The sequence below is a fragment of the Myotis myotis genome, unplaced genomic scaffold, assembly GCF_014108235.1.
Source record: "Myotis myotis isolate mMyoMyo1 unplaced genomic scaffold, mMyoMyo1.p scaffold_m19_p_19, whole genome shotgun sequence".
In the NCBI taxonomy this organism is placed as follows: Eukaryota; Metazoa; Chordata; class Mammalia; order Chiroptera; family Vespertilionidae; genus Myotis; species Myotis myotis.
This window is the reverse complement of record NW_023416323.1, coordinates 18,119,991-18,147,400: the sequence shown is the minus strand read 5'-3', so window position 1 is coordinate 18,147,400 and position 27,410 is coordinate 18,119,991. Positions and strand designations below refer to the sequence as shown.

At 56.9% G+C, this 27,410-nt stretch overlaps 2 protein-coding genes across 13 annotated transcripts in view; both read left to right on the top strand.

Moving 5' to 3' along the window:
- LOC118674016 (malonyl-CoA decarboxylase, mitochondrial) overlaps nt 1–1,885 on the top strand; it is a 55,215-nt gene extending 53,330 nt beyond the window's left edge. For all 8 annotated transcript variants that reach the window (XM_036345151.1, XM_036345147.1, XM_036345153.1 and 5 more), the window contains one exon: nt 618–1,885. In XM_036345151.1, the coding sequence (XP_036201044.1) occupies nt 618–1,566 (949 nt within the window). In that variant the 3' untranslated portion in view covers nt 1,567–1,885. The remainder of the gene's footprint in view (nt 1–617) is intronic.
- Nucleotides 1,886–3,042: 1,157 nt separating this feature from the next.
- Nucleotides 3,043–27,410, top strand: part of NECAB2 (N-terminal EF-hand calcium binding protein 2) — a 31,447-nt gene continuing 7,079 nt past the window's right edge. For 2 of the 5 annotated variants that reach the window (XR_004973589.1, XM_036345492.1), the window contains exons 1-8: nt 3,045–3,334; nt 5,707–5,731; nt 10,845–10,953; nt 13,452–13,477; nt 13,619–13,716; nt 23,933–24,069; nt 26,562–26,680; nt 26,783–26,862. Coding sequence is in view for 4 of the 5 variants with exons in the window: in XM_036345492.1 (XP_036201385.1) it covers nt 3,089–3,334; nt 5,707–5,731; nt 10,845–10,953; nt 13,452–13,477; nt 13,619–13,716; nt 23,933–24,069; nt 26,562–26,680; nt 26,783–26,862 (840 nt within the window). In the remaining variant the exon portion in view is untranslated. Of the gene's footprint in view, nt 3,335–5,706; nt 5,732–10,844; nt 10,954–13,451; nt 13,478–13,618; nt 13,717–23,932; nt 24,070–26,561; nt 26,681–26,782; nt 26,863–27,410 lie in introns of all 5 variants that reach the window. The other 3 variants (XM_036345491.1, XM_036345490.1, XM_036345493.1) reach the window with 3 other exon arrangements.

Below are 27,410 nucleotides of genomic sequence, written 5' to 3'. Positions count from 1 at the left end.
AGCCACCCATACTCAGGAAATAGATCCCTTCTCCCCAGAACCCCCTCAGACCCCTCCCAGTACCCCCTAGCTCCCCGCCCCGAGGCAACCACTGTGTTGACCTGTAACTCCACAGATTAGTTGTGGCTGTTTCTCCTACCACACGTGTGTATGGTATTACTTAGTCCTTAGCGGTAATAACAGCGGCCGACCCTCATGTGGCCCTTACTGCCTGTCAGGTTCTCTTCTAAGCTCTTCGTTTGTATCATCATGTAATCCTCTCAACAATGGCACAAAATAGGTGCTGTCGCCATGGTCACCCTCATTTTGCAATGAGGAAACTGAGGCAGAGGGTTTCAGGAAGTAGCTCACCAGTGGCAGGTCAGGGTACGGACCCAGGCCATCTGCCTTGAGAGGCCACACCCAGCCCCACCCTAATAAGATGCTCTATCGGCTCCATTTTACAGAAGAGGCGACTGAGGCTCCAGAGAGACTAAGCCCCTTGGCCAAGCCTTAAGGCTGGAGGGTGGCACAGCCGTTGTCGGCTGCAGGGCCTGATGCCCAGCCCTGTCCCACCTGATTGAGCCCCGACCCCAGTGCCCTCTCTGTCACTCACCCTTCCGTGTCCTTCCCCCCAGAGGTCTCCGTAACAGCCGCGCCACAGCCGGGGACATCGCTCACTACTACAGGGACTACGTGAACAAGAAGGGTCTGGGCCAAAGCTTTGTGTCCGGCGCTGTGGTCACGGCTGTGGAGTGGGGGATCCCCGAGCCCAGTGGTTCTGGGGCCCAAGACCCCAGCCCCCTCTTCCAGGTGAGCGGCTTCCTGACCGCCGAGGACCAGAGCCAGCAGCCCTTCTCCCTGTGCGCCCACAACGTGGTCCTGGCCACAGGCACGTCGGACAGTCCGGCCCGGCTGGGCATCCCCGGGGAGACCCTGCCCTTCGTCCACCATGAGCTGTCGGCCCTGGAGGTGGCCATCAGGGCGGGCACAGTGACCCCAGATTCGGACCCGGTCCTCATCATCGGCGCTGGGCTGTCGGCGGCCGACGCAGTGCTCTACGCGCGCCATTACAACATCCTCGTGATCCACGCCTTCCGCCGGCCCGTGGACGACCCGGGCCTGGTCTTCAACCAGCTGCCCAAGATGCTGTACCCGGAGTACCACAAGGTGCACCAGATGATGCGCGAGCAGTCCATCCTGTCGCCCAGCCCCTACGAGGGCTACCGCAGCCTCCCCGAGCACCAGCTGCTGCTCTTCAAGGAGGACCGCCAGGCGCTGTTCCAGGACCCCCAGGGCCTCCACAAGGTCTTCGGCCTCTCCCTGGTGCTGGTCCTCATCGGCTCCCACCCCGACCTCTCCTTCCTCCCGGGGGCAGGCGCCCACCTCGCCGTGGACCCTGACCAGCCTCTGAGCGCCAAGAGGAACCCCATCGACGTGGAGCCCTTCACCTACCAGAGCACACAGCAGGAGGGCCTGTACGCTGTGGGGCCGCTGGCCGGGGACAACTTCGTGCGGTTTGTGCAGGGCGGGGCCCTGGCCGTGGCCAGCTCCCTGCTGAGAAAGGAGGCCAGGAAACCGCCTTAGCCCTCGGCCGGGCATCCTCACACCCAGGCCCTAAAGAGGAGGGGAGATCACCACAGCCCTGCTGGACACAGACGCTCCGTGAGGGAAGGGGCCTCTCCTGGCAGGAGACAGGAGTAGCCATGAGCTCATGCAACAGGCTCTTCAGATGAAGAGTGGGGAACCCAGGCTACAGACTCAGACCAGAGCTCAGGGCCGGAACTACGGCCCAGACCTGCAACTTGGGGTGAAAGGTGCCAGTGTGAGCGGGGACCATCGGGGTCTGACTCCAGGCTCGCTCCTTCCAAAATCAGGTCCCAAATAAAACCAGCACCTGCCTCCACTCATGGGTCTGAGACGTCTGTGCTTGGGGAAGAGCGTGGTGCCCAGGAGCCTGCTCTAAGCTGGGGCAAGCACAGGGCCCTATGGGAGGAGGCCCTTGTGCTGGGGGTTGGGGGACAAGGGACGGTGCCCCGAGTGTGGCAGATGTGACGGCAGTGTGTTAGAGAGGGGAGGGGAGGTGTGTGTGAGGAATGGGGCGCAGCACATGGTTGCCCTTCAGTCAGTCCCTCGTGCTCACCGTGCCTCCTTCACCTGCCACAGGGCCTTTGCACAGGCAGGCCTCCAGCCCACTTTCTCCTCCTTTCTTGAACCCTCCCTCTTCTTTCCACTCCCTCAGCATGAGAATCACCTCCTCTTGGAAGCACTTTCTGACACAAACCCCTCCATGGGCACCAGGGAAATTACCAGCTCACGGTCCAAGGTCCCACCACTCCCTAGCAGTTCCGTTTTAATGGTTCATTGATTGGTGGAATCTGTCCCGCTTCTGTCTGCCCAGTCCGCTGTAAGCTCCAGGAGGCCAAGACTCCCATCCCTTTTGCCCATTGTTGGGACCCAGGGCCTAGCACGTAGCTTTGGAATGAGGGGAAGAGGGTGTTCTGGGAAAAGACTGGTTCTGGGAGGAGAGGTCTGCGGGAGCCTCATGCCCCCAGGAGGGAAGGGGGTGCCCCTGAAGTGGCAGTGGCGGTGGAAGCCCAGGGAGTGGGCGCCGAGTCCGGCAGCCGGAGCCAGCAGAGGGCGCTCGGGTCTCGTCGGACACCACGCTCGGGCCCCTGCGGCGGCGCCCAGAGGAGCGAGTAGGGGGACATGGGGGGGGGGGCGGGGTGCAGCGGAGACTTTGGGGGGAGAAACCCCCGCACCCAGACCCCCACCAAACCCGCAACTGCTGGGCAGCCCCCTCCCTGGCCAGGCCGGGGTTCAGCACCCCCGCGGGCAGCCCTCTGCCGCCGCGCCCGGCCGCTGGGAGTGGGGGGTGGACACAGGGCACGTGGCTCGGGGTCCGGGCGGAGCGCACGCCCGTCCCCGCCCGGTCCCCCGGCGCCGGCCCGTCCCCGCGCTGGCCGCGGCCGCGGGGGCAGAGGGAGGGAGGGCGGGCGGGCGGTGCGGGCGGCGGCGGAGCCGGGGAGGGGGTCGCGCGGGGGCGGGCCGCGGCGGGAAGGCGGGGGTCGGCGGGCTTCCGGGCGGCGGCGGCGGCGGGCGCGGCGCGATGTGCGAGCGGGCGGCGCGCCTGTGCAGGGCCGGCGCGCACAGGCTGCTCCGGGAGCCGCCGCCGCAGGGCCGGGCGCTGGGCGGGCTGCTGCGCTGGGTGGGCGCCAGGATGGGGGAACCCCGGGTGCCGCTGGTCCCCGACGCCCCCGACGCCCCTGACGCCCTTGCCGTGGACCCTGCCGTGGACCCCGGCCCCTGCCCGGGCCCCGCCTCGCCGCGCGGGGGCACCGCTGTCATCCTGGACGTGAGTACGCGCGGGCCGGGACCCCGAGCCCCATCCTTCCACGGGGAGACCCCCAACGTCGCCCTCCTTCGTCGCCGCCGGGACCCGCGGGCCCCCCTCTTCCTTAAACAGGGAACCCCCTGCCCATCCCCCTCGGCAGCGCAGAGCAGGTACCGGCCCTTCTGCGTCCCAGAGCGCGCGCCCCCAGCCCCTCCACATTCCCATCGTCTCCATCCAGGTCCAGGCTCATCCCTCCACCTGGACGCACCCCCTCCCTCAGCTTCTCGGAGCCGGATCCTGGAGCCCCCTCGACCTGACCACCATCCCCCTACTTTGTCTTGGCCCAATCCCCATCTTTTCCCAGCCCGAACATCATCCTTCACCCCCCTTCCTTCCCAGGACGGGAGCCCCTGACCGCCCCAACCCCCTCCTGCTCTCCAGCCTGGTCCCTGCGTGGGTGGCTACTTTCCTGAGACCACCGGTCTCTTCCTCGCTAGACCCTGAGCCCCTATCAGCCTGCCACCCGCTCTTTGCAAGCAAAGCCCACTCCCCACCGCTGTCTTCGCTTCTCCTTTCCAGAGAGTTGGAACCACCCCCAGGAGCCCTGTCCGGATCTTTCTGAGCTCCATCACCACCCCCATGCCGCCCTGAGTCCCCTCTGTCCATTCCTCCCCCTCCCCCGATACCCCGCCCCCATCCTCTCTGGAACCCAAACTGCCTTCCTAGGGGAAGCCTGCTCCCGCCCCCCACTCCCCAAATGGGAGGGAGATTCTGTAGGGTGGGTGGCAGGGGATGGGGAGGTGGGGTGCCAAACGGAGGTGGAGGGGCTTCCTCCCCACCCCGTACCCCAGAGATAGACAGCACCGCAATGGGGAGTGCATGTCCCAGCCAGGGCCCCTAGCAGTGCGGGCGGGTGTTCTGGGAGGGGTGTGTGTGTGTGTGTGTGTGTGTGTGTGTGTGTTCTTGTGCACGTGAGCACGAGTGGATTTTCTCTCTCCTTTCCTGGAACCCACAGCTGGCTCTGGGCAGAGAAGGCTGGGCAGGGCAGGGCGGGGAGGGTGGAGCTTTGCTGGGAGTGCTTGGGGTCCTGGTGCTGGTGCCCCCAAACACACTCACACATGCACAGCCCAACACACCCAGACCCTCTCTCAAGACCCCAGCAGAGTTGGCAGCTGAATGCCCTGGGCCCGCCCTGCAGGGAAGGGGGGGGCGCAGACCCTGGGTGCAGACCCCTCCCATTCTCTCCTCTAACAGTCCAGGGGGTGGGCTCCAGGGTCCTGGAGTACTGCCTGCGGGCTCTGAGCCTCCGTGTCCTCATCTGTGAAATGGGGTGATGAGCAGATGGGGGGGCTCCGTGCTCGTGCAGACTCTGGAGCCACAGCAGGTGGTCATGTGGTTCAGTAACACCCAGGCCCTCGGCTGGCACCTGAGGGTGGAACCCAGCCTTGGAGCAGGAGTGTGGGCCCTGGGCTGAGGCTTTGAGGGGCGCCAGAGAGTGCTCCCCTTCCTGCCCAGGACCCTGGCATCGGGGTTCAGCTAAGGAAGGGGCTGATCTCCTGAGCTGCTGTGTCAGTGTGTCACAGCCTTGGGTGGATAATGGGTGCCGCCCCATTGCTTGCAGGGGCCTCTGTCCTTTATCTCAGGGACGCACCAGGTGGGTGGTTGAGGTGCTGATCTACCTCTCCCTCCTTCCATCAGCAGGGCTACTGCCCCGAAATGCCAGGAGGAGGAGTTATCTGGTCTCCAAGCTCAGGCTGGGGGTGGGGGTGGGGGCGTGGGCTGGCCCCTCCTTTTTCCTACCTGAGGTGGCAGCTGGTTTCCTGAGCTCCTGTCAACCTGCTTCTACTCGCTCCCCTGTCCAAAAGGCCCCTCCTGCCTGTGGCTGGTCCAGTGGCCAAGCCTGGAGGTTCCTTTAGCAGAGGCCTCTGTTCAGAATTAACCCAACCTCCCTGGAGCGCCCTGAGGCTGCAAGGCCTGTGGCTGTGTCCTCGGGACACAAATTCGGGGTGTGCAACTCAGGGTGCGACAGTGGGTGAAGCCCCATGGACCGGTGGCGCTGGGAGTGCACCCCCAAGCATGTGGACAGTGTGAGCCAGAGTGTCCACACGCGTGTGCATGTGTCTGTCAGCGTGGCTGTGGGCAGGCTGGCGGCACAGAGGGAGCGTGGGCGGCTGCTTCCGCTAGGGTGGCTGGGAGGGCCTCTGCCTGTAACATCCCTTCCTCTCCCACCCTGGATCCCAGCCGGCGGGTCTCCTCCCCGGGGAGGGAGAAAGTGGGGGCTCAGTTTCCCAGGGCACCTGCGGGGGGAGGGGACATCTGTTCCAGCTCAGGAGCCGCTGGAGGGCACCTGCTCTCTGCCCAGGGCTGACTCAACCCATCTCTCTTCCCTGCAGATTTTCCGCCGCGCGGACAAAAATGGTGAGTTTCCCTCCCGTGCTGCCCCTGAGTGAGGACCTGGTTCTCTCCGTCCTGACGCCTCAAGGGAAAGGACCAGGGGTGGGGAGTGGGCCACCTTGAACCTAAAGGTTAAGGGTACAGGTCTCTGAAATCTGAAGGCCAAATCCTGGTCCTGCTCTGTGCCTCAGTTTCCCTTCTGTACAACGGGACGCCCTAGTTCCTACACAGCGGGGATGCCATGAGGATTCTGTGAAGGGATGTCTGATGCCAGGGTGTCCTGCCCGTGGTAAATGCTTGGTGTGCTTTAACCCTTACACAGCTGGGCTGGGCCACGCTGTAAGGAAGCCCCCAGCCTCACGCTAGGCCAGCGGTTCTCAACCTGTGGGTCGCGACCCCTTTGGCGGTCGAACGACCCTTTCACAGGGGTTGCCTAAGACCATCCTGCATATCAGATATTTACATTACAATTCATAACAGTAGCAACGTTACAGTTATGGAGTAGCAACGAAAATAATTTTATGGTTGGGTCACAACATGAGGAACTGTATTTAAAGGGCCAGAAGGTTGAGAACCACTGCTCTAGGCCCTTCACAGGCCGGGGCACACTTCCTCCCCGCGGCTGCCTGGTGCGGTGGGTGCTGCATCCCGTGTTCTATCAGCGCTGTCGTGGCTCAGAGAGGTTAAGTGACTTGCCCAGGGTAGCCCAGCCTCTCCGACAGTGTGAGCAGCACATTGCTTTGCCATTGAACGCCTGACGCTCCCCTCTTGATTGCTTGGTAGGCTCCCACCTGTGTGAGGATAACCACGTTCCCCAAGGCCCGAACCTCGCAGGTGTGGCAAAGAGCGGTACCACTTCCTATAAATACTGCAGTCATTGTTCTCCGGCCCACAGCGACGCTACATGGCTTTACCAAGGCACAGTCCCTCTCCAGGCCTCAGCTTTCCCTTCTGTAATGTGGGGTGATAACACTTACCTGTCTACTTGCCTAGGCTATTGGGAAAATGCAGGGCGGTGTGGGGATAGGTGTTTTAGGGAAAATTAAGCAGTGCTCAGTGTTTGCTCATTTATTGAAACAAGCTGATTGAGGGCCGAGGTCTCTGCTGGGGGAAGTGGGAACAGATGTGCCTGCCCCTCAGGGCCCCGAGCATCAGTCCCAGCCCCTCTCCGTTGTAGGCTGGAGTTCAAGGCCGCAGCTCTAGCCTGGGTCCCAGCACCCCCTTTCTCCCTGCCCCTGTGAGTTGACCTGTCCCCCCCCCCCCCCGTGGTGTTGGGGATGGAACCTGAGGCCTTGGGGAGGGGGTGGGAGGAGGTGGTGCGCAGGCCTGGCTGGAAGTCAGTGCCTGGGGTCTCCACCCCTTGACCCCATCCCTGGGCGTGATGGCCCCTCCCAGGCCTCTTGGACCAAAGGACCATCAGAGCAATTGCATCTGGAGCAAGGAGAAAGGAAACAGATGGGGGGCTTCGGTGGGGCTCAGGAAATGACGGTGGCATCGTGGCCTGAACAGTGTTAGAGATTAGAGGAGGGGGTTAGAGGCTTGTCCCTGTCGTGGGCCTGGCGCCCAGCACATAGTAGGTGCTTGGTAAGTGCCTGTGGATTTAGGTGATGGGCCTATTCATGGATGCGAGTGTGGCTGTGCGGCCCTGGGGCGTAGCAGTGTGTCTGGCTGTGGTCTCCCAGTGGATGTGGGACTGTCCGTGCGTCCGTGCGTGGTGGGTGGCACCCTGGTCTCCAGGCACAGTTGGGCTTTCCTCGCCATTACTTGTTCCCAGTCAGAGGCCGTGGTTCCGCCCCTGAGCACAGCTGTGGGCTCTCAACTTCTCTCCTGCGGGCCCCGTACAGGCCCAGCCTGCTGCTCCCCTTGGGGCCTTGCGTCTTCCCAGCCACCGCGGAGTGGCCGTGGGGGTGTCACCAGGGTTAGGGTGTGTGGGATGCGGAGCCTGTGGGAGGGGGCGGGGCCCCTCCTCTGTCACAGAGACTGCCTGGGTGCAAGCCCTGGCTCAGCCACTTCCCAGCTTTGTAACTTCAGGCCAGCCCCCAAACTCTCTGGCCTCAGGTTCCCCATCTGTAGTGGGGGTGATGAAACTAGCCCGCAGCGCAGAGGGCTGCCCCTGAGGAAGCAGCGAGCCCTGAACAGCTGGGGAGCGTCGCGCGCCGTGGAAACGGCCTTGGTTTGTCCACAGGTGTTGGGCTCCCTCCTGTGCTGCACAGGTGCCCGCTGCGGGGCCGGCTGCCGACGCCATTGAGCCTCCGGGCACCGAGCTTTCATGGACCTCCTCCTTTGGTCTTCACTCTGCTCCTAGTGGCACAGGAAGCACCGTACCCCTTGCCGCAGCTGACAGTAGCAAGGCTTGGCGAGGGCAAGCGACAGACTGCAGGTCCTCACTTGAGGCAGGCGGGGGGCGGCAGATGGGTTCGGACTCAGTTTGAAAACGTGTGGGCAGGGGATGGGCGCGGTGTGCACGTAGGGTGAGTGTGGGTGTAGACCAGAGACACACAAAGGCTCGTGCGCACACTTGTTGATCACAGGCGCACGCGGCCCTCCCCTGGCACCCAGCGGAATAAGATGCCGGGGGCGGGGGCGGAAGATGGAGTGTGGGCTCAGGCTGAGGCTGGGAGGGATGGGCCCTCGGATCACAGGAGCACGGGCCAGCCGTCCTGGCTCTGAGAACAGAGATCTTCACAGAGATGGAGACGGCAGGGCTCCGAGGGGCGGCCTGGGGGTGGAGCCCGGAGGGCAGGCGCAGGTGACTGTGTCTCTGCAGGGATGCAGACTCCTGGCATTTGAAAGGTCACTGACTAGAGGCTGAGCTCCTGCTAATTGGGAGAGACACCTGCCAATGCCCGCTGGGCGGGGGTGCCAGGCCGCTGGTCTAATGGGCGGGGGCCTGGTGGGAGGGTGCTTCCCTCATTGGCTGATCTGGTTCCTTAGGGCGGTGGTGGGGCCTTCGAGATAAATGTCAGCTGGGAGCCTTTGTGCTCAGGAGGCCTGGGCCCCCCTGCCGCTCTCCCAAGTGCAGACAACGGGGCACCTGACAGGCAGGAGCGGGTGAGGCAGGGAGACCCCCGGCTGTGCCCACGCAGACACCACGAAGCAATCCCAGCTCCCTTCCACTGAGTCCGGACTTGGCCTCGGCCTGTCCAGGTCGCCCTGTGGCTGGAGCTCTTGCCACAAGACCCTGCCCCATGTTGGGTGAGAGCGTGGCCTCAGGAGCCAGATGGCCTGGGTTCGAGCCCCAGCTGTGGGGTCTGGACAAGCCCTTTAACGGCTCTGTGCCTCGGTTTACAGGTCTGTGAAATGGGGGTGACGGTGCTACCGTGCCATGGGGTGTGGGAGGACTGAATGAGTGACTACGCAGTAAGAGCCCCATGTGTCTGCCCTGATTCTGTGCTGTGGTTGCTGGCTTGATCACCAATCTTGCCAAATGGGTCGGGGAACGTCTCCTCTTGCCCAGATGACAAAGACCCGCAGCTTAGAGTTTATTTCACAGCTGGTATCGTGCGTGGCTGGGTTCTGGGCCTTCTGAGCGGGAGTGTTGGGGGGACTCTTAGGTTTTGAAAGTTACAAACTCATCCTCCCTCTTTGACACTGAACCCTGAGCCTGGATGGCGGAGGCATCCGGGACCCCGCCCTCACCCCCAGGCTCCGAGCACTCACAGCTCACAGGTTAGTCCTTACTCTCTCCTGAGCTTGATGACGGGGAGGGAAGTGAGGACAAGTGTGAGGGTCTCCCTCTCCCCAGCTTGTCCTTTAGCCCTTGTTGAGCCCACACAGAGCTGCTGGGAGCAGAGACGGGCACTCCAGCGCCTTTAAGATGTAAGAACAACTTCGCTCTGGGCTCACGTAGGCAAGCTGTGCCCTGCACGAGGGCCACTGCCTAAGGAATCGGGAGCCTCCGACCCAGCCTGCATCCGTCACAGCCCTGTGCCCTGACGCTGGGCAAGGCCCTCACCCCAACCAGGAAAGGGCATCTCTTCCTAGTCCACCCACAGGTGCCAGGTGGGCTCGCTGGGCTTTGAGGCAGCCTGGCTGGACGCCATGGGAGGGGGTCTGCACGGGGGCTGGAGGCTGGCACGTGCCGTGGGCCTGCCGTCCTGCCTGACCTCCACTGCCGCCCACAGGCATGGCTCCTTTAAGAAGAGCAGGCTCATTGAGGGGTTTCGGGCTGCAGGGGGGGGAGAGCAGCTTTCAGTTCTCCCAGCAGGTGTGCGGGGTGGGAGGAGCCGAGGGGGAAACTGAGGGCTGTTTCTCCTGGAGTCACAGGTCTGCTGTGAGCCCCTCCCTCAGCAGCCCCTCTGCCCCCAGCTCAGAGAGCTTCCCTGCCAGATGCTGTGCCAGAGGGCCGTGGGTGAGAGCAGAGGTGAGAGGGAGGGAGGGGGGTGGGCGGCAGGTGGCATGCCTCAGCTGTGGTGCCCCTTACAGAGCCCCACGCCCTCCACATCCCAGAGCCACAGCTCCCGGCCCCAGGGCGGGCGGGCGGGGCAGCGCTGGGCCCAGGCCAGGCACCTCCTTTCCTCGTGGTTTGGCATCTTTAAGGCGGCATCTGTGGCACCGAGAGAACTCTGTGCCAACTGTTGGCAACCGTCACACATCAGCCCTTTAAAAAGTTTGGGCTGAAGCTTGCCGAGTGGATGGGGCACAGGGCGAGGGGTCTTTCCTCTCCCCAATCAGGATGTGGGTGCTGGCGCTGGAGGTAATTTAAATGGGGGGATATCATCTGGGTACCTGGACGGGAGAGAGAGAGAGAGAGAGACCATCAGACTGCCGCCCTCGGCCCCTCTTGCAGGTGTGGTAGGTGTGGAGCGGCTGTGAACAGTGCCGGCCCAGGAGGTCAGGCAGGTCGATGCGAGGCCAGGGCCTGGCGGGGCAGGTGCTGGCTGTTGGTTGAATTCCTGCAGCGTGAGTCCCGCAGACGAGCTGCTGCTCGTGTGTGTTGGTTTGAGGTTTATCTCCAGTAGGTGTGGGTCTCTGGTTCGGGAATTGGCTGCGTGAGTCAGTCAGTCGTTCCCCGAGACCTGGCGTGCGCTGGCCGATTGGGATTCGCCGACGGGACTGCTCTGTTGGTTTGGGAATTGTCTGGATTTGGGGACGTCCTGTCGCCCAGAGGCCAGCTGCTCTCCTTCCCCCTTTGCAGACGATGGGAAGCTGTCCTTGGAGGAGTTCCAGCTCTTCTTTGCAGATGGCGTCCTCAACGAGACGGAGCTGGAGGGTCTCTTCCACACCATCGACTCCGACAACACCAAGTGAGCGGGGCCCGGGGTCCCCGCGCTGGAGCCGGCGCCGTGGGCTGGGAGGCGCCCTTCCTTCTGCCCACCCCTGCAGTCCCCGAACTCCTTCGTCCGAAGTCAGCGGCCCCCTTGGCAGGCTGGTCTTTTCTGGCACATGTGGCTAAGCGGAGAGAGACCCTAGATTTTGCAGAAATCACTCTGGATGGTGAAGGGAAGTTGGCGGCTCTAGCACCTTCTGCTAATTCAGCCCAGTTCTGCCCGGACCTGGTGCTTCTTTCCCGACCCAACACCAACGCTGCCATCTTGTTCTCACCGGCTCCCATCCGAAACCAAACTCTAACCAGATGCTCATCCTAACTCTGTTTCTTTATTTCATTATTAATTTTTAATATATTTTTATTGATTTCAGAGAGGAAGGGAGAGGGAGAGAGAGAGATAGAAACATGATGAGAGAAACATCATTGATCAGCTGCCTCCTGCACAGCCCCTACTGGGGATCAAGCCCACAACCCGGGCATGTGCCCTTGGCCAGAATTGAACCTGGGACCCTTCAGTCTGCAGGCCGATGCTCTATCCACTGAGCCAAACAGGCTGGGGCCTCACTTTATTTCTTTTAGTTATAGTTTACTTTCAGTATTAGTTTGCCTAGGTTTCAGGTGTACAGCGTAGTGGTTAGGAAATCATATACTTTACAAAGTGTTCACCCCAACATTTCCAGTACCCAGCTGGCACCATGCATCGTTATCGCAGTATTATTGATTACATTCCCTGAGCTTCATCGCCCCATAACTCTACTTCTTAACCTGAATCCCACTTCTGACTCATCTAATTAAACCTTTCATCAACTCAGTCATAACCCTAACCCACATCTCAGAATCCATCTGAACCTCCTGGCCCACCCATCCCTGACTCAGGAGCAAATGCTGCTTACCCTGCGCCAGCCGCAGCCTTAATCCCACCTTCTCCTTTTCCTTGGGCTCCCATTCAGCCCACACCTGGTCACCTTCCTCAGGCCTGCTTCCGGGGAGAGGACCAGAGTTCCGGGGGGTGGTGCTTGGGGCAGTTCGATAAGTTGGGGTCCCCTGAGACAGGCCAGAGATGTTGAAACAAGGAGCTGCCCCCAGGCTCATCTGCAGGGGACCCGGCGCCGTGAAGGCCTGGACCAGGGGTTGGGGCTGAGCGTCCTGAAGGCAGAGGCCGGCACCGGGGCAGGTGGAGCCGGTGTCATGTCCAGGGAAGGCGCCTGGAGGAAACGGCTCCTAGCACAGACTCCAGAGAAGGGCGTGTGTCTGGATCAGGCAGGGGTGTCTGAGGGGTCCCTCCCGGCCCGGGAGCTTGGCAGGGCTGAGACCCATTGACGATGCATTCTCATCGGGTGCCTCTGTGTTGGGCCAGCCGGGTGGGGAGGAAGAGGTGCAGGTTTTGTGCATTTAACCATGAGAGCACGTGAGCGGGGAGCCAGCGGGGAGGTCTCACCTTCGGCGTTTTCTCCAGGGCTCCCCAGAGGCAGCGTGGGCATTCCCTCCTGGGGGTGCTGGCTAGGCTTCTGTCCAGAACAGTTCCCCCGGGCCAGAAGCTCGGGGAAATGCTAGTTTAAGCACAAGTAAACTGGCTTCCTTTCTGCGAGACCTGTCAGCACTTTTACTAGGACAGCGAATCAGGGGACCTCCCGGGCAGCGCGCACAGCCTCTGACTCCGGATCTAGTGGTTTGGGCCTGGGCCTTGGCTGAGCCCCATCCCGGTCCCCTCAGCAGGCAGGAGTGCTCAGGCGCCTTTCCCGGAGGCGTGTGGATGAGCCTGGGTTGGGAGGATTCAGGTTCTAGGCCAGCCCCTCCTCTCAGTGAGGAACTGGGGCCCAGAAAGTGAAGGTTTCGAACCTGCACAGACACTCTCGTCCCTGGGGGCCCACCGGGCACACTCCTGCGTTGCATCTGTGTTCCCAGGCTGCTTCGCTGCCCGCACCTGCACCCGTGGGGCTGGCCCTCGTGCTCAGCCTCCTCCAGGAAGGGCAGGACCCTTCCCCATCCAGGCTGTAGGAATGGGGTGCAGACCCTGGGGCTTGGGATTTGGGTGAGGATCGGACGCTCGCCCAGGACCAGGACCAGGCAGACAGGAGTGCCCAGGGCAGCGTGTTGCAGGAGAGCTGGTCTCAGCCTGTAATGTCATCTCCTCCCTTTCGCCTCCCTTTTCCTGAGCTCCATCCTGGTCCCGTCTGCTCATGATGTGATCAGCAGACTTTGGGGGAGGAAGCAGGGTGGGTGGTGTGGTGAGTGGGTCAGATAGACTGAGGTGCTGACGGAGCCCTGCTTGGGCCTTCGGAAGGGTTGGTGCCATTTACCTGCTGCACCCTTACCTGTGAAGTGGGGCTTGCGATGCCAGGGCATGGAATGAAGAGGGAAGGCACCAGGCGTTTTACCAGCTGCATGGGCCGGGCACACTGTGGAGGGAGGGCAGAAGGATGGGACCCAACAGGCCGGCTTCTGAGTCCCTCTTCCCCTGTTCTCTCTCTGCAGCCACGTGGACACCAAGGAGCTGTGTGGTAGGTACCCGGTTAGGCAATGCAGGGACCAAGAGGTGTGGAGGGAGGGGAACTGGGTAGCGGGAGTAGGGGACACGGGGGGATTGGTGAAAGGGGCAGAATCCTCCTGTGACCCCTGACCTTTGCTCTCTCCTACCCCAGATTACTTTGTGGACCACATGGGGGACTATGAGGACGTCTTGGCCTCCCTGGAGACCTTGAACCATTCTGTCCTGAAGGCCATGGGCTACACCAAGAAGGTCAGCAGGTGTGGGTGGCCCTGGGGTTCCAAGCTGTGGTTTCAGATGTTCTCTGGGGCATCTACACCCACGGGTGCCTGGGTTTGTGAGGACAAGTGTTGGGTGGGCCTGGCCCTGGGCGGGCTTTGCTTGGCTCTCCTAGCGGGAGCGGAGGTGAACTGTGAAGTGAGTAGAGCGGCTCCGTGAATGGCCCTGTCCACCCGGTGTCTCGTATGTGGTTTGGAGGGTGAGACCCTTTCCCAGCATTGGCCGCGGCCCTCGGATGGGGTCCTGGGAAGGGAGCAGCAGGCAGCCCAGCCCTCGCCCGTGGACGAGCATCATGGCTGCCGGGCCTGTGCCTTCTGCAGCAGGGTCACGAGAGGGGAAGGGGAAGGGCGGGCTCACGTGTGACCGGGGAATCGGATGGTGTCTGGTGGGAGAACACGTGCCCAGGCCTGAAGCCGTGAGCTGGGCAGAGGGGCCATTAGGAGTGCAGACCCTGCTGTGTCTCCGATTGGCTCCAAAGTCTCTGCCTTTCGTCCTGCCTCCTCGTCTGCGTGTATGACCTGGAGGAGGATGGGGGCAGGGAGATAAGGCCAGGTATGGGCTGGGGCTCACTGCGCCTTCTCCATGTAGCTCAGAACCCCCCCCACCCCCCAACTTCATTTCCTGCCTGAGACTGTACCTCCGCTGGCTGGCGGCTTGCAGAGGGGACGGGTAGGCGTGTTCTTTCTGCCTCCACGGAGAAAAGGCGCAGAAACTTCCTAAGGACCCACGATGCCCAGGATTAAACACTCAGTTTAATCCTCACAGCAACCCCATGGGTGGCTGCTCTCACTTCCCTCATTTTAGAGCTATGGAAACAGAGGCTCAGAGAGGTGAACCCTGCAGAGTGGTAGCCAGACAGCCAGACCTACTGGCTGCAATGAGAGGGGAAACTGAGTCAGGGACCTGTCAGGAGGTATAGAGCACAGCATGGGACTTCAGGCTGCCGGGGGTGACTGGAGTGTTAGTCAGCCAGGAGCAGGGGCGGCCGCTTGGGTACACTGACCAGGGCACGCAGGGAGGGAGCGTGGAGCAGGCCAGGCCCTGAGGGACACCTAGACACCAAGGGCTTGCAGCGACCCATGGGACCTCAGAAAAGGCCAGCCCCATCTGCTGGGTGGGGACAGGGAGCTAGGCTAATAAAGTCAGCCAGGCCTGCCTGAAGGACCCAGAGCCAGTCACTTTCCTTCCTGAGCCTCAGTTTCTCCATCTGTGGAATGGGAGCATTCGCTTTGTAGGATCTTTATGAGGACTGCATGAAGTAAGGTCTCCAATTGCTTAACACAGGGCCTGGCACAGAGCAAAGGTGACTAGTTTTTATTACCAGGCTCCTGTTGTATGGCCCAGGCACAGGTAGCACCATTCTGTACATTTTCCAAATGCTGCTCAGTGACGGCTCCGCAGAGGATAAGAGAATCCCTTTCTTCCCGGAGCCCGAAATAGCCAAGCCTCACCCTGAGCCTCCACCACCCACATCCCAGAGTCATGCTGTTTTGAGTCTTGGTGTTTTAAAGTGTCTTTTAATAACATGTAAAGCCGACTCCTTTTCATTGTTTGTCTTTAGACTGTGTGATATTTGCAAGTATCAAGGCGGGCGGTGGTTTACAGGGAGCATGGAAAGAGGCCAGACCCCAGAATCCGAGTCACCCAGACAAGGGCGTCGGCCCAGCCCCGCTCCCAACAGGCTGTGTGAGGTGCACCTACACCCACACGGGACTCCTGGCTGCAGCCACCTCCTCGAGCCCCGGCTTTCTCACGTGTGAGGGGCCAGTTCTCAGCACCGTTGCCGAGAGCCGTTTATAACATTCACAGCTGCTGCTTGGTCTTCGGTCATAACTTCAGCGCTGTGACCTCGGCCTCCGCCCAGAAGAGGTTTCCGCGTCCAGGGGACCGGTGTGGGGATCGCACTCTCAGACACCACGCACTCGTTCAGTGCAGCCCTGGGACGTCTCGGGTGGCGGTGACAGCGGGTTGTTGCCGTGGTGACTGGCATTGCTTTTTCTTGCGTATTTTCTAACCGATGTGTGCGTAGAAATGCAGCTCATTATTTCAAACGCACCCATGGGTGTTAGCTGCCTCGGTGGCTTTTGTCGCTGTGCAGTGGGAGCACCCGCTGTGAGCCGCGGGCCCCTCGTTTCTGAGGTGTTCCTTGTGTCTCTGTGAGTCCTCTGGCATTTGCCCCAAATCTTAAAACGTCCTAATGGTGCTACATCAGTGATCCTCGTTTTGCTTCTGATTTCCAAGTGCATCTCTCTAGTGTTTTGCCACTAATTATTATATTAATGCCAGCTCTTATTCTAGGATCCCCTCAGCCTGCTCAAAAATTATTTCTGCGTTCCCTTCGTTAAATTCCGTCTTTGGAGGTGGTAGTGAATTTTCTGAAATGCCTTTTTTGTCTTTTAAAAATGATGGTGTGCGTTTTCTCAAGCTATTGATGGGGTGGATTCTATTATTAGCTGCTCTCCTATCGAACAGCCCTCAGCTTCCTCTGGTAAGCCCCCCATGAGGCATTATTCTATCACATGGCTGGATCCTGTCACCAGCTGGACGTTTATTTCTCTCTATTGGGACTTGAGAATCGAGGATAGTTTGGAAATGAACTGTAGGTGGCTTTGAACAGTTTCTCGAACAGAATTACTTTTCTATTCGAAAATAGAATTTATCTATGAGGCTTGGATCCAGGTACTGAACAGGGGAGGGGATTATTTTAATAGTTATGTTAAGGTCAGTTCTAGTTTTAGTTAAATTTTCTTTCCATTGATGTTTTTAGAGAGAGTGGAAGGGAGGGAGGGGGGAAGAGAGAGAAACATGGATGTTAGAAAGACATGTTGATTATTTGCCTCCCACACGCACCCCAACCGGGCTGGGAATCGAGCCTGTGACTGAGGTACACGCCCTTGACTGGAAACCGAACCCGTGACCCTTTGTTGCCTGGGCCAGCACTCTAACCACTGAACCACAGCAGAGTAATTTTTTTTTTTTTTTTTACTTTTTATGTCCATTTTAGTATAGTTTTGAATAAAACTGTCACAGACATGATCCATTTTATGGGAAACTAGAGGCCTGGTGCACGAATTCGTGCATGGGTGGAGTCTAGCTGGCCGGCCCCAATCGAGGCAATCAGGCTGGGCCGGCTGGGGGAAAGGGCCATGGGCAGTTGGCCAGCCGGCCCTGCCTCCTGGTCGAACTCCCGGTTGGGGGGACAATTAGCATGTTAGCCTTTTATTATATAGGATTATGCATTGTATGTTCTTAGGATTTTTTAAAATCTAAAACATTGACACAAACCAGGCACTTAATGCAGATTAAGTTGAATAAAACATCTGATATAGCTCAGTTCTTGTTTCCATTTTTGTCCTATTTTGCTACATTTTAAAAACTTACATTTGACAAGTTTTGCTCATTTTCATTAGTCATTTTAATAACCAGCCCGACACATTTATTTAAATTTCACAATGTTTTCTGCCGTATTTTCCGCTTTTATCATCATTTTTTTCTTTCTCCCCTTTCCTTAGATTTGTTGTTGCTATTCTTTTTACATGTGAACTACAATGCTTAAACTTCTTATACTAAAGTTTGAATTTAAACATTTACCCTTGAATGATATTTTCAGTGCAACCATAGATTTTAATGTTATTCTCTAACAGGCTGCACCCTCACTTATTACTAGGTGCACCGGTTAATAATGGCGGATTTTGTAATCAAAGAAAACACGATAATTTCAAGAGAAATATCAAAAGTGCTTTATTCAAAGTAATGTCCATCGCTGGCTACACATTTCCCCATCTTTCAGGTAGTTTGTGGATATCGTCCCAATAGAACTTTTCTTGTTTTGAGGCAAACCATTCAGAGACCCAGTTTTCCACTTCTTCGTATGTTTTGAAGTGCTGCTCAACATGCATGTGCCATCGATCGGAACAAGTGGTCATCTGAAGGAGCAAGGTCTGGTGAACACGGCGGGTGGGTTAATACTTCCCAGGCAAGATCTTTTAACGAGTCTTGAACTGTTTTAAAGTGTGTGATGGTGCGTTATCATGAAGCAAAATTACTTTGCCGTTTCTTCTGGAACATTCTGGTTGTTTCACAATCAAAGCGTGGTTCAAATTGATTATTTGTTGTCAGTAGTGATCAATATTAACGGTTTCACATGGTTTTAGAAGCTCATAGTACACCACACCTTCCTGATCCCACCAAACGCAGAGCATTGTCTTCTTTCAAAGCGATTTGGCCTTGCAGTCGATGTTGATGGTTGACCTGGATCAACCCATGATTTTGTGCATTTGGGATTCTCAAAATAAATCCACTTTTCATCGCCAGTCACAATTCGATGCAAAAAAGACTTCCTTTCGTGCCGCTGAAGCAACATTTTACTGATGACTTTTCGGTTTTCCGTTTGTCTTTCAGTTGATGTGGCACCCATTTTCCTTCCTTTAAAATCTTTCCCATTGCTTGTAAACGACCGGAAATTGTTTGCTGAGCAATGTTTAATCTTTCTGCAAGTTGTTTTTGAGTTTGACATGCATCTTCATCCTAATGCTTGTAATTGTTGGTCTTCAAACTTTTTCGGTTGACCTGGACGTTCTTTGTCTTTCACAATGAAATCATCATTTTTAAAGCGTTTAAACCAGCGTTCACAAGTATCTTGAGATGGAGCATGTTCACCATATGCTTCCCGAAGTATACGATAATTTTCAGCAGCACTTTTCTTCAAATTAAAGTAATGAATTAAACTTCCCGCAAATGCTCTTTTTTTGGCATGGAATTCTACATTTTTAAGTGTAAAAATATCTATGATGTTAACACTTCAGAAAATCTGACATATGAAGTTTTGAAGCGTGTTGTCAATACAACAAAATAGCATACATATCAAATCGTATATATATCAACATATGTGTAACTCCATCTAGTGAAAAAAAATCCGCATTATTAACCGGTATACCTAGGGCATGGTGTTTAGATGCCCCTACCAGGGGTCGAACCCGCAGCCTCGGTGTGTGTCCTGACTGGGAATGGAACCCTCTGGTGTACGACGACCCTCCAACCTACTGAGCCACCCAGCCAGGTGATGTCTTCATGGCGTATTATTTAATTTATTTTTATAAGTAGCTTATGGATGCTTGAGAAGATGTGGATCATACTTTCAGAATGTGCAGTTTGAAAATAGCTATCCTTGTTATGAAATTTATGCTGTTAAAAGACAACTTTGCAAAAAAAGTGAAATCGTGTTTCTGGGACAAATACAAAATACACACGTGTCCAGGATCGTATTTAACTCATTCACTAATGTGAGAACCGGTGAGATGTCACAGCTCGCCTAAAGGGAAATCCAGACAGCACACACCATGTCTGTGGGCGCCCAGGAGTTCTGCAGGAGTCTGTGAGCGAGTGTAAGAGCGGCCGGTGTCCTCGGGGCGTGGCCAAAATGTTCTGCAGACGAAATGCATTTCTGTGGAGAACTTAGGCATCATCATCATCACTTTTTTTTTTGTCTTCAAGTTTTAAAAGTAGCTCCAACACAAGGGAAGATACCGATAAGCCAGGGGGTGTATAGACAAGGAGCCCAGTAATCTTTTCAGCCCATTTTAAAGACTTGTACACTTTCCCTGACTGTCTTTTGCATCCTATTTATTTTTGTCTAATTTATCTGTCCTATTGGATAAAGATGAGCTAATTTTTCACACTATATTGTGTTTTGTCATTTATCTTTATATGTTTAATATTTTTGCCCATGTTACTTGATACCTATAGAACTTCGGTACAATATTTTAATTATAAAAATGGTACATATTCAGGCACATTTTAGGAAGTAGAGGAAAGTATAAAGAAAAATTTCAAGTCACTTCTAATTCCCATTGTCCCTAATTATTATTAACATTTTAGTTTATTACCTTTGAGCCTTTTTTCCATGTGTATTTCTTCAATATATTTAATATTATTCTGGGTATAAAAATTTATTTTCTGCTTTTTTTTAACCTTTTTTCCTTAAAACTGTTCAGAAGCATCAATTTAAATATTCTTATTTAAATTTAGTTACTATTCCTCTTCTGTTGGGCATCTTAGATTTCCAGGTTTTTGATATTATGAATAACATTGGGACATAAGTATTTGCATTATTTCTTAAGGATAGATGATCAAAAATGGAGAATTACTGGGTCAAAGTGATGAGCAGTGTGAGGCTCCTGATACAAGGCTTTCTGAAGTGATGGTACCGTCTGAATCCCCATGGCCGCGCTTAGCGACATCCTCTCCCACTGCTCAGAGGTTTGGTGCTCTGTCCTTGTTATGCGTCGTGCTTTTGTCATTCTGTCCCTACCCTTCCGTGGAGTACTTCTCACTGACATCCTGCCGGCACAGTGGTGTTGCAACTTCCCCTGCTCCTCTCAAATTTGCTTGCAGAGCCTTAGCGCAGACTTCTCTCCTGGATCCTGTGGCTTGCAGGCGCCCCAGCTGCGTCTCCTTTCATCAGATCTGGGGCTGAGTCCCCACGGGGGGATTTGCTGCTTCTCTGTTACTATGATCTCTCTGGTCTGACTGCTGTCGGCATCCTCTGTGCTCCCGCGTTTTTACGCCTCCTCCTCCGACATTTTACCCTCCGATGGTCCGCTTTGTTTCCAGCATTGATTATGATTTCAAAGGCGGACGTTCTAGTTTTCATTTCACTAGTGACTTCTAAAACACACATTTTTAACATTTGTAATTCTTTTTATTTTTTTTTAATATATTTCATTGATTTTTTACAGAGAAGAAGGGGGAGGGATAGAGAGTTAGAAACATCTATGAGAGAGATCGATCAGCTGCCTCCTGCACGCCCCCCACTGGGGATGTGCCCGCAACCAGGGCACATGCCCCCAACCGGAATCGAACCCGGGTCCCTTGAGTCCGCAGGCCGACGCTCTATCCATTGAGCCAAACCGGTTTGGCACATTTGTAATTCTTTAAAAAAAATTTTAATCCTCACCTGAGGATATGTTTTTATTAACTTTAGAGAGAGAGTGAGAGAGAGAGATGCATGTGAGAGAAACATTGATCAGTAGCCTCCTGTACAGGCCCCGACCGGGAATGGAACCCCCCAGCTAGGTGTGTGCCTCACTGGGAATGGAACCCCCAGCTAGGTGTGTGCCTCACCGGGAATGGAACCCCCCAGCTAGGTGTGTGCCTCACTGGGAATGGAACCCCCCAGCTAGGTGTATGCCTCACTGGGAATGGAACCCCCCGCTAGGTGTGTGCCTCACCGGGAATGGAACCCCCCAGCTAGGTGTGTGCCTCACCGGGAATGGAACCCCCCAGCTAGGTGTGTGCCTCACCGGGAATGGAACCCCCCAGCGAGGTGTGTGCCTCACTGGGAATGGAACCTCCCAGCTAGGTGTGTGCCTCACCGGAATGGAACCCCCAGCTAGGTGTGTGCCTCACCGGGAATGGAACCCCCCAGCTAGGTGTGTGCCTCACCGGAATGGAACCCCCAGCTAGGTGTGTGCCTCACCGGAATGGAACCCCCAGCTAGGTGTGTGCCTCACGGAATGGAACCCGCAGCCTTTTGGCGCACAGGACAGTGCTCCAACCGAGCCACCCAGCCAGGACTCTGCTTCTGTTTTTAAACCTGGCTGACAGCAATACTTCCTGTTCTCTTTTAGGGAATTAGGGAGATCTTTGAGATTTTCCGTTGTTTTTCCAAACGTTCACACTCTTTGTTGACTTAATCAGTGTAGTTAAAATTTAATGAGGAGTGATGACTGTTTTTACCTCCTGACTTCTGTGACTTATTGCTTCACTTGGGTGATCACCATCGCCTCACAACGTTCCTATTGCTGAATTCTCTCTCTGATTCAGCCTGGATGCTTTGGGAGAAACTCCTGGGCGTTCTTTGCAGAAAAGGTGCTCATCCGGCCAGTTCCCTCGGCCTGCAGACTTCTGCGTGATCTCCCTGCTACTGTGCGCATGAGGAATCTGTGTGCGTGTGGTGCAGAGTTCCTGCACCTGATCCTTTTCCTCTGGAACATGGCGCGGCCTCTCAGCTGAGACATCAGTTGTGGAGGCGAAATCTGTAAAAGCTGCATTTCTCCTCCTTTGAAAACAACTTGTCTTTGGAATTGAACTGCCCAGTTACACTTGCTAACCCCTGACCAGACACGCCCTCAGTCCCTGGTCGGGCGCTTCTAACCCACTCGCTTTCACTCATTTCTCTGTTTGATGACGCCCGGCAGCCTTCCTCTGTGTTCACACTTTCTACCACGGATCTTCTTGTTCGCTTGTCCAGAGCCCATTGATCACTGGGTTGTGAGTTCACTTGCCTGCCAGGAAGGATAATCGATCACTGCAATGCATTGGGCTACCAGAAGCTCACCTCCTTTCTGCCACAAATTCATTCTCTGCTGGGGCCTCTCGCCAGCGTGCCGGGTCTGGTGGCGGGTCCAGGATGTCCACCCCCACGCCTCCCCACCTGTGTGCCCCTCCTTTCGGCCTCCCTGCACCCCACTCTCCCCCTGCTCCCTGCCTCCATTTCTCCGTCTGTCTGTAGCCATGTGTCCCGTTGTGCAATTATTGCTAATTAATTCCAAGTCAGAGTGATGGATGGTTTCATTTGCTTCCTGGTCTCCCTTGCCTTGCGGAGGCCAGGCAGAGTTCCAGGGTTCCCCGGGGCAGGTGGCTGTGGAAGGTCAGGCCTGCGGAGGCGGCGGGAGCGAGCACCGGGCTTTGGGGACCAGCGTCTCCCAGCACAGCGCCACTTTGATTGTTATCATCCTTGAGCGACCCGGCTGAACCTTCCACTGTAAAGCCTTTGAGGCAAAAGAAACTCAACTGGTTCCAGAAAGCTTGAGAAAGGTCTTTGCTGCAGCCTCTTAGCAGGAGGGGAAATCCTGTCTCACATTTCAGAGCAAAACTCGTAGAAAACCGTCCTCACCCACCTTTTCCCGATGTCTCTCCTGTGGCCTGTCTCCCTCCCTCAGCTTCTCCCTTCCTCAGACTCCCCGCTCGCCCTCCCTCTGAGACTGGGGCTCGGGCACCCTCTCTGGGGAGCCAGTTTAAGGTCTCTGGGTCCTTTTGATTCTCATCTATCATTTCTCTGCTTAGCAGTGTGCAGGCCCAGGAGCCCGCAGAGTCCTTCTTGGAGAAGGAAGGGGGAGAGGAGGTTGTGAGTTCTTCTCCCCTAATGCTTTGTCTCTGTCAGTGGCAACATCAGGAACAATCCGCTAATCACCATCACCACCACCATCACCCTCACCATCATCATCATCACCATAACCACCACCATCACCACCATTATCATCACAACCATCACCCTCACCACTAATCACCATCACCACCACCACCACCATCACCACAACCACCACTGTCACCATCATCACCACCACCATTATCACCACCATCACCATCACCACTGTCACCATCACCACCACCATCATAGCACCAGTCACCATTGTAACCATCATCCTCACCACTGTCACCATCACCACCACCATCATAGCACCACAACCACCACTGTCACCATTGTCACCACCACCGTTATCACAACCATCACCATCACCACTGTCACCATCACCATTACCATCACCATCACCACCATTATCATCACAACCATCACCACCACCATCATAGCACCACAGCCACCACTGTCACCATTGTCATCACAACCATCACCACCACCATCATAGCACCACAGCCACCCTGTCACCATTGTCATAACAACCATCACCCTCACCACTGTCACCATCACCACCACCATCATATCACACCACTGTCACCACCATTATCACAACCATCACCATCACCACTGTCACTATGGTCACCACCACCATCATATCACCATCTTCTTTAATAGCAGCTGCTGTTTATTGAGTACTTGCTACGTGCTGAGGCACTGTGCTGAGCATCTTAAGTCCATGTTGTCATTTAATCCTCACCATGACCTTGTAAGATAGCTACTACAGTGACTGCTGGTATGGCTCTGGAGGTCACAGAGTGAGTAAGCGGTGAAGCCAGGGCTCAGACCTTGGCCTCCGAGTCCATACCCCCTGCCTTGATCCAGGAGCTCTGTGGCCTCCAAGATACAGAAGGCAGTAGTGGAGTGGGCTTCCCCCTCCCCACTGTAAGGCAAACACACAGACCCCAGGTGCCCCTGCACCTCATGCCAGACCCCACACCCCAGTTCCCTCCCCACCCTTAGCCCTTGCTGTCCCTGCTCTCCCCGCCACAGGTGTACGAGGGAGGAAGCAATGTGGACCAGTTTGTGACCCGCTTCCTCCTGAAGGAGACGGCCAGTCAGATCCAGTCGCTGCTGAGCTCCGTGGAGAGTGCGGTGGAGGCCATTGAAGAACAGACCAGCCAGATCCGGTGCGTCCAGGGCCCTTGCAGGGTCGCACGGGGGTATGCCGTGCGCGTGCCAACCTGTGGCTTGGGGTAGGGCTATTCGTGTACTTGAGAGCTGGGTGACCTTGGGCAAGCTGCTGTACCTCTCTGGGCCTCCATTCCACGACTGTAAAATGGGGACAGTTATATACCCTCCTCCTTAGTGCTGTGAGGGCCGAATGGCGTATATGCTGAAGAACGCCTGGTGTGCGTGCAGTACATACATACAACACATACAGTTACGGCTGTTTCCCAGACTCATCCATTCTACCACGTCCCCACACCACTCACGTTATTCTTTGCCCAAGACTATTCTATTGCTTGACTTACTGTTGAAAAGTGGGGGTAAATTTTGGAAACTGTATGTGGTTCCCATAATTGGAAACAAGCATCACGTGCCATAGACGGAGTCACTGGACAGCGGCACCTGCTGTCAGCTGGGACCCTGAGGCCGGCTCCCGCCTTGTCAGAGGCTGGGACCCGTCCACGCGTGGGGTCAGGGTGGCACCAAGCCCCTTTCTCAGGAGGATCAAAAGGGAAGTGGCGCGATGGTCTCACGTGTTGCTGCAGTGTGATTTAAGGCCTCGATCGCATGTCCTTGAAGCCATGAACAAGCTTCTGGGGTCCCCCTCTTTGCTGGGGACACGAGGTGGTTAGCCTAGAGAAGGGGCAGTGACAGTTCTGGGCCATGAGTCCTTGCATTTACTGTCCCGAGTTGAGACTTCTGTTTGCCTCCTCTTTGCAGAACAGCTGATGTGCCTGGCAGAAAGGGGACATAAAGGCATTCAGATAGACAAGGGCAAGAGCCAGGTGCTGGTCCAAGCATCACTGACCCTTGAGTTTCCGTGCGGCCGCAGGTTTCCCGGTAGAGGCAGGGTGTGGGGTGCTGTGTGGGGTTGGAGTGTGTCTTACAGTTGGTTGGTGGGGGGCTGGTCCCAGTCAGGTGTGCTCGCAAAGCTGCTCAATGATACAGTTCCTGACATGTGTCTGCTCTGAACACCTGCAGCCAGATCCCCTGGGAAATGGGAAATGCAGGGCCCCGGGGGCCCCGGCCGGGCCCACTGGGTGGGGATCCCTGGGCGTGAGCCCAGAGCTCTGCGTTCGTGATCGCTCTTGTGATTCTGAGGGTCCCAAGTTGGCCACACACTGAGGCTTCCTTCGTTTTTTGTCACTTATCCTGGTTAAGAACTTGCCGTTTCTATCCTGCTGTAGAACAGAGAAGATGGCTGCACGATTTTGTAGCCAGTTTCCTGCACTTCGCTAGCTCCATCTCGTCTGCCCCACAGTGGGACCTCACTTTGGAATGTCGGTGGCGGGGGTGACACGTCTCATTGGGAGACACATCTGCTCCACACACACTCCCACCTCCGGCTGCCCCAAATCTCAGCTACTTCAGCTCCCCGGGGCCGCAAGTCCCCTTGAGCCACCCTGTTTCTCTGCCCCGGGGGTGTCATGTTCCCGGCACAAGCTGTTGGTTCAAACCCCGCTACCCCAGGGACTCCCGCTGCTCCGTCAGGGTCCGAGGGCCACATTTAATTGGCTGCTGGTTGTAGAGCCGCCAGGATTGGACCTCAGAGACTGGGCTTCTGGGACTGCAGGGGGCGGGGGAGGGAGGGGGGTGGAGGGAATGGCGGGGGAGGTTGCCCTCTGCAGGGGGCCTGTGAGCTTGCAGGTTCACAAAGACCTGACAACACAAGGCAGCCCAAGGCCAAAGAGCCCGGACGGCGTGTGGAGGCCGTGCACAGGGAGTGTGCGTGTGCTGTGTGTGGACACACGTGCCAGTGTGTATTTGTGTGCCTGTGGCAAGTTTCCCAGCATCTCTTCGCACACGGGTGTTCGACCTTTGCTAAGCATTGGTTGAGTCCCTGCTGTTGTGCCAGGCACAGAGCTTGATGAGCTGAGTGTGCCTGTCAGGGCCTGCGGGGCTGTGCACGTGTGGGCACGTGTGTGCGTGGTGGGGGTGGGGACAGGCGGGCAGGCCCCTCTCTAGGACCTGCCGAGGCCAGGATTGCAGATTTCCCTGTTCTGTCATATGCCTGCTCTCATCCAGGTCGTAAGGCTCCCCTTTTCAGAGAGAGTACAAACCCAGCCCTCCCCCTGCCCGCCAACACACACACACACACACACACACACACACACACACACACACACACACGGCACCACATTGGCTCCTAGTGAAGCAGGCAGGGGGTGGGAGCTGTGAGCCATTGGGTGGGGGCAGGGGCCTGGAACTGAACCTCCTGGGAACAGGGCCTGGGCTGAGGCCTAGAATGGGGCTGAGTTCATATCTCGACTCAGTCCCTTGGGCTGCGTGGTCTTGGCCAACTCATTTCCTCCTACAACAAAGACACGAGGCCCACTTCACGGGGACGGCTCCATGGAGCGAGCTGCACGTTTCAGCCCACGGTGGGTGCTTATGTTAGTGGTCAGGGCCCTTCGGCCTCCCTTACCGTGTGTTTCTCCCACTCGCACTGCAGCCAGAACCACGGCAAGCCCGGCCCCGGCGTGGTGCAGACCTGGTATGGAAGCCCCAGTGCCCCCTGCGGCCCCAGCCACAAGCTCATGGCCACAGAACGAGAGAGGAGCGTGCCTTCTGGTGAGAGCAGGCGGTGGCCCGCCGGGGGCATGGGATGGGGTCCTGGGAGCCCCCTCCCCAGCCTGCCCCTGCCCAACATTGGTGTCTCTTCCTCTTCCCCAGTCACCTCGGACCCCAAGGACGAGGGCCTGGAAGCCCAGATCAGCCGTTTGGCAGAGCTAATAGGACGGCTGGAGAGCAAGGTAAGGTCGCTGGCCCCCACCTCCGTCCCTCCATTCCCCAGACCCCAGGGAGGGTTGGGTTAGGCTGAGAGTGTGGGACAGAAGTCAGGGAGCCTTGGAAAGGCATCACCAGACTGAGATACGGACAGACCCCAGAGCTGTGCCCAGTGCGCAGGCTCAGGGAGAGGGGCCTGGGGGGAGGAGAAGCGGTGAGGGTGGGCGGGCACAGGAGGGCATCGCAGGAGCAGACAGCAGTCAGCAGCACCGTGGGTGGAGGGGACAGAGCTTCGAGGAGCTGTAAGGGCCTGAGGGATGGTGACGGCCCAGGAGAGATGAACGTCTGGCCAGCAGCGTGCGAGCTTTCCAAGACGATATGGCACGTCCACAGATAATAGGAAGTGACTCGGCCCTACAGAGCCGTGTGTCCAGAGACCAGCTCATGACTCAGGAGGTACAACGCGCTGCACCTGTTTCCCGGGCTGCCACCATCGTGTACCGTACACAGGCTGTGCTTAACAGTTATTCTCTCACAGCTCGAGGCTCGAGGCTGAGATCGGGCGTGGGCAGGG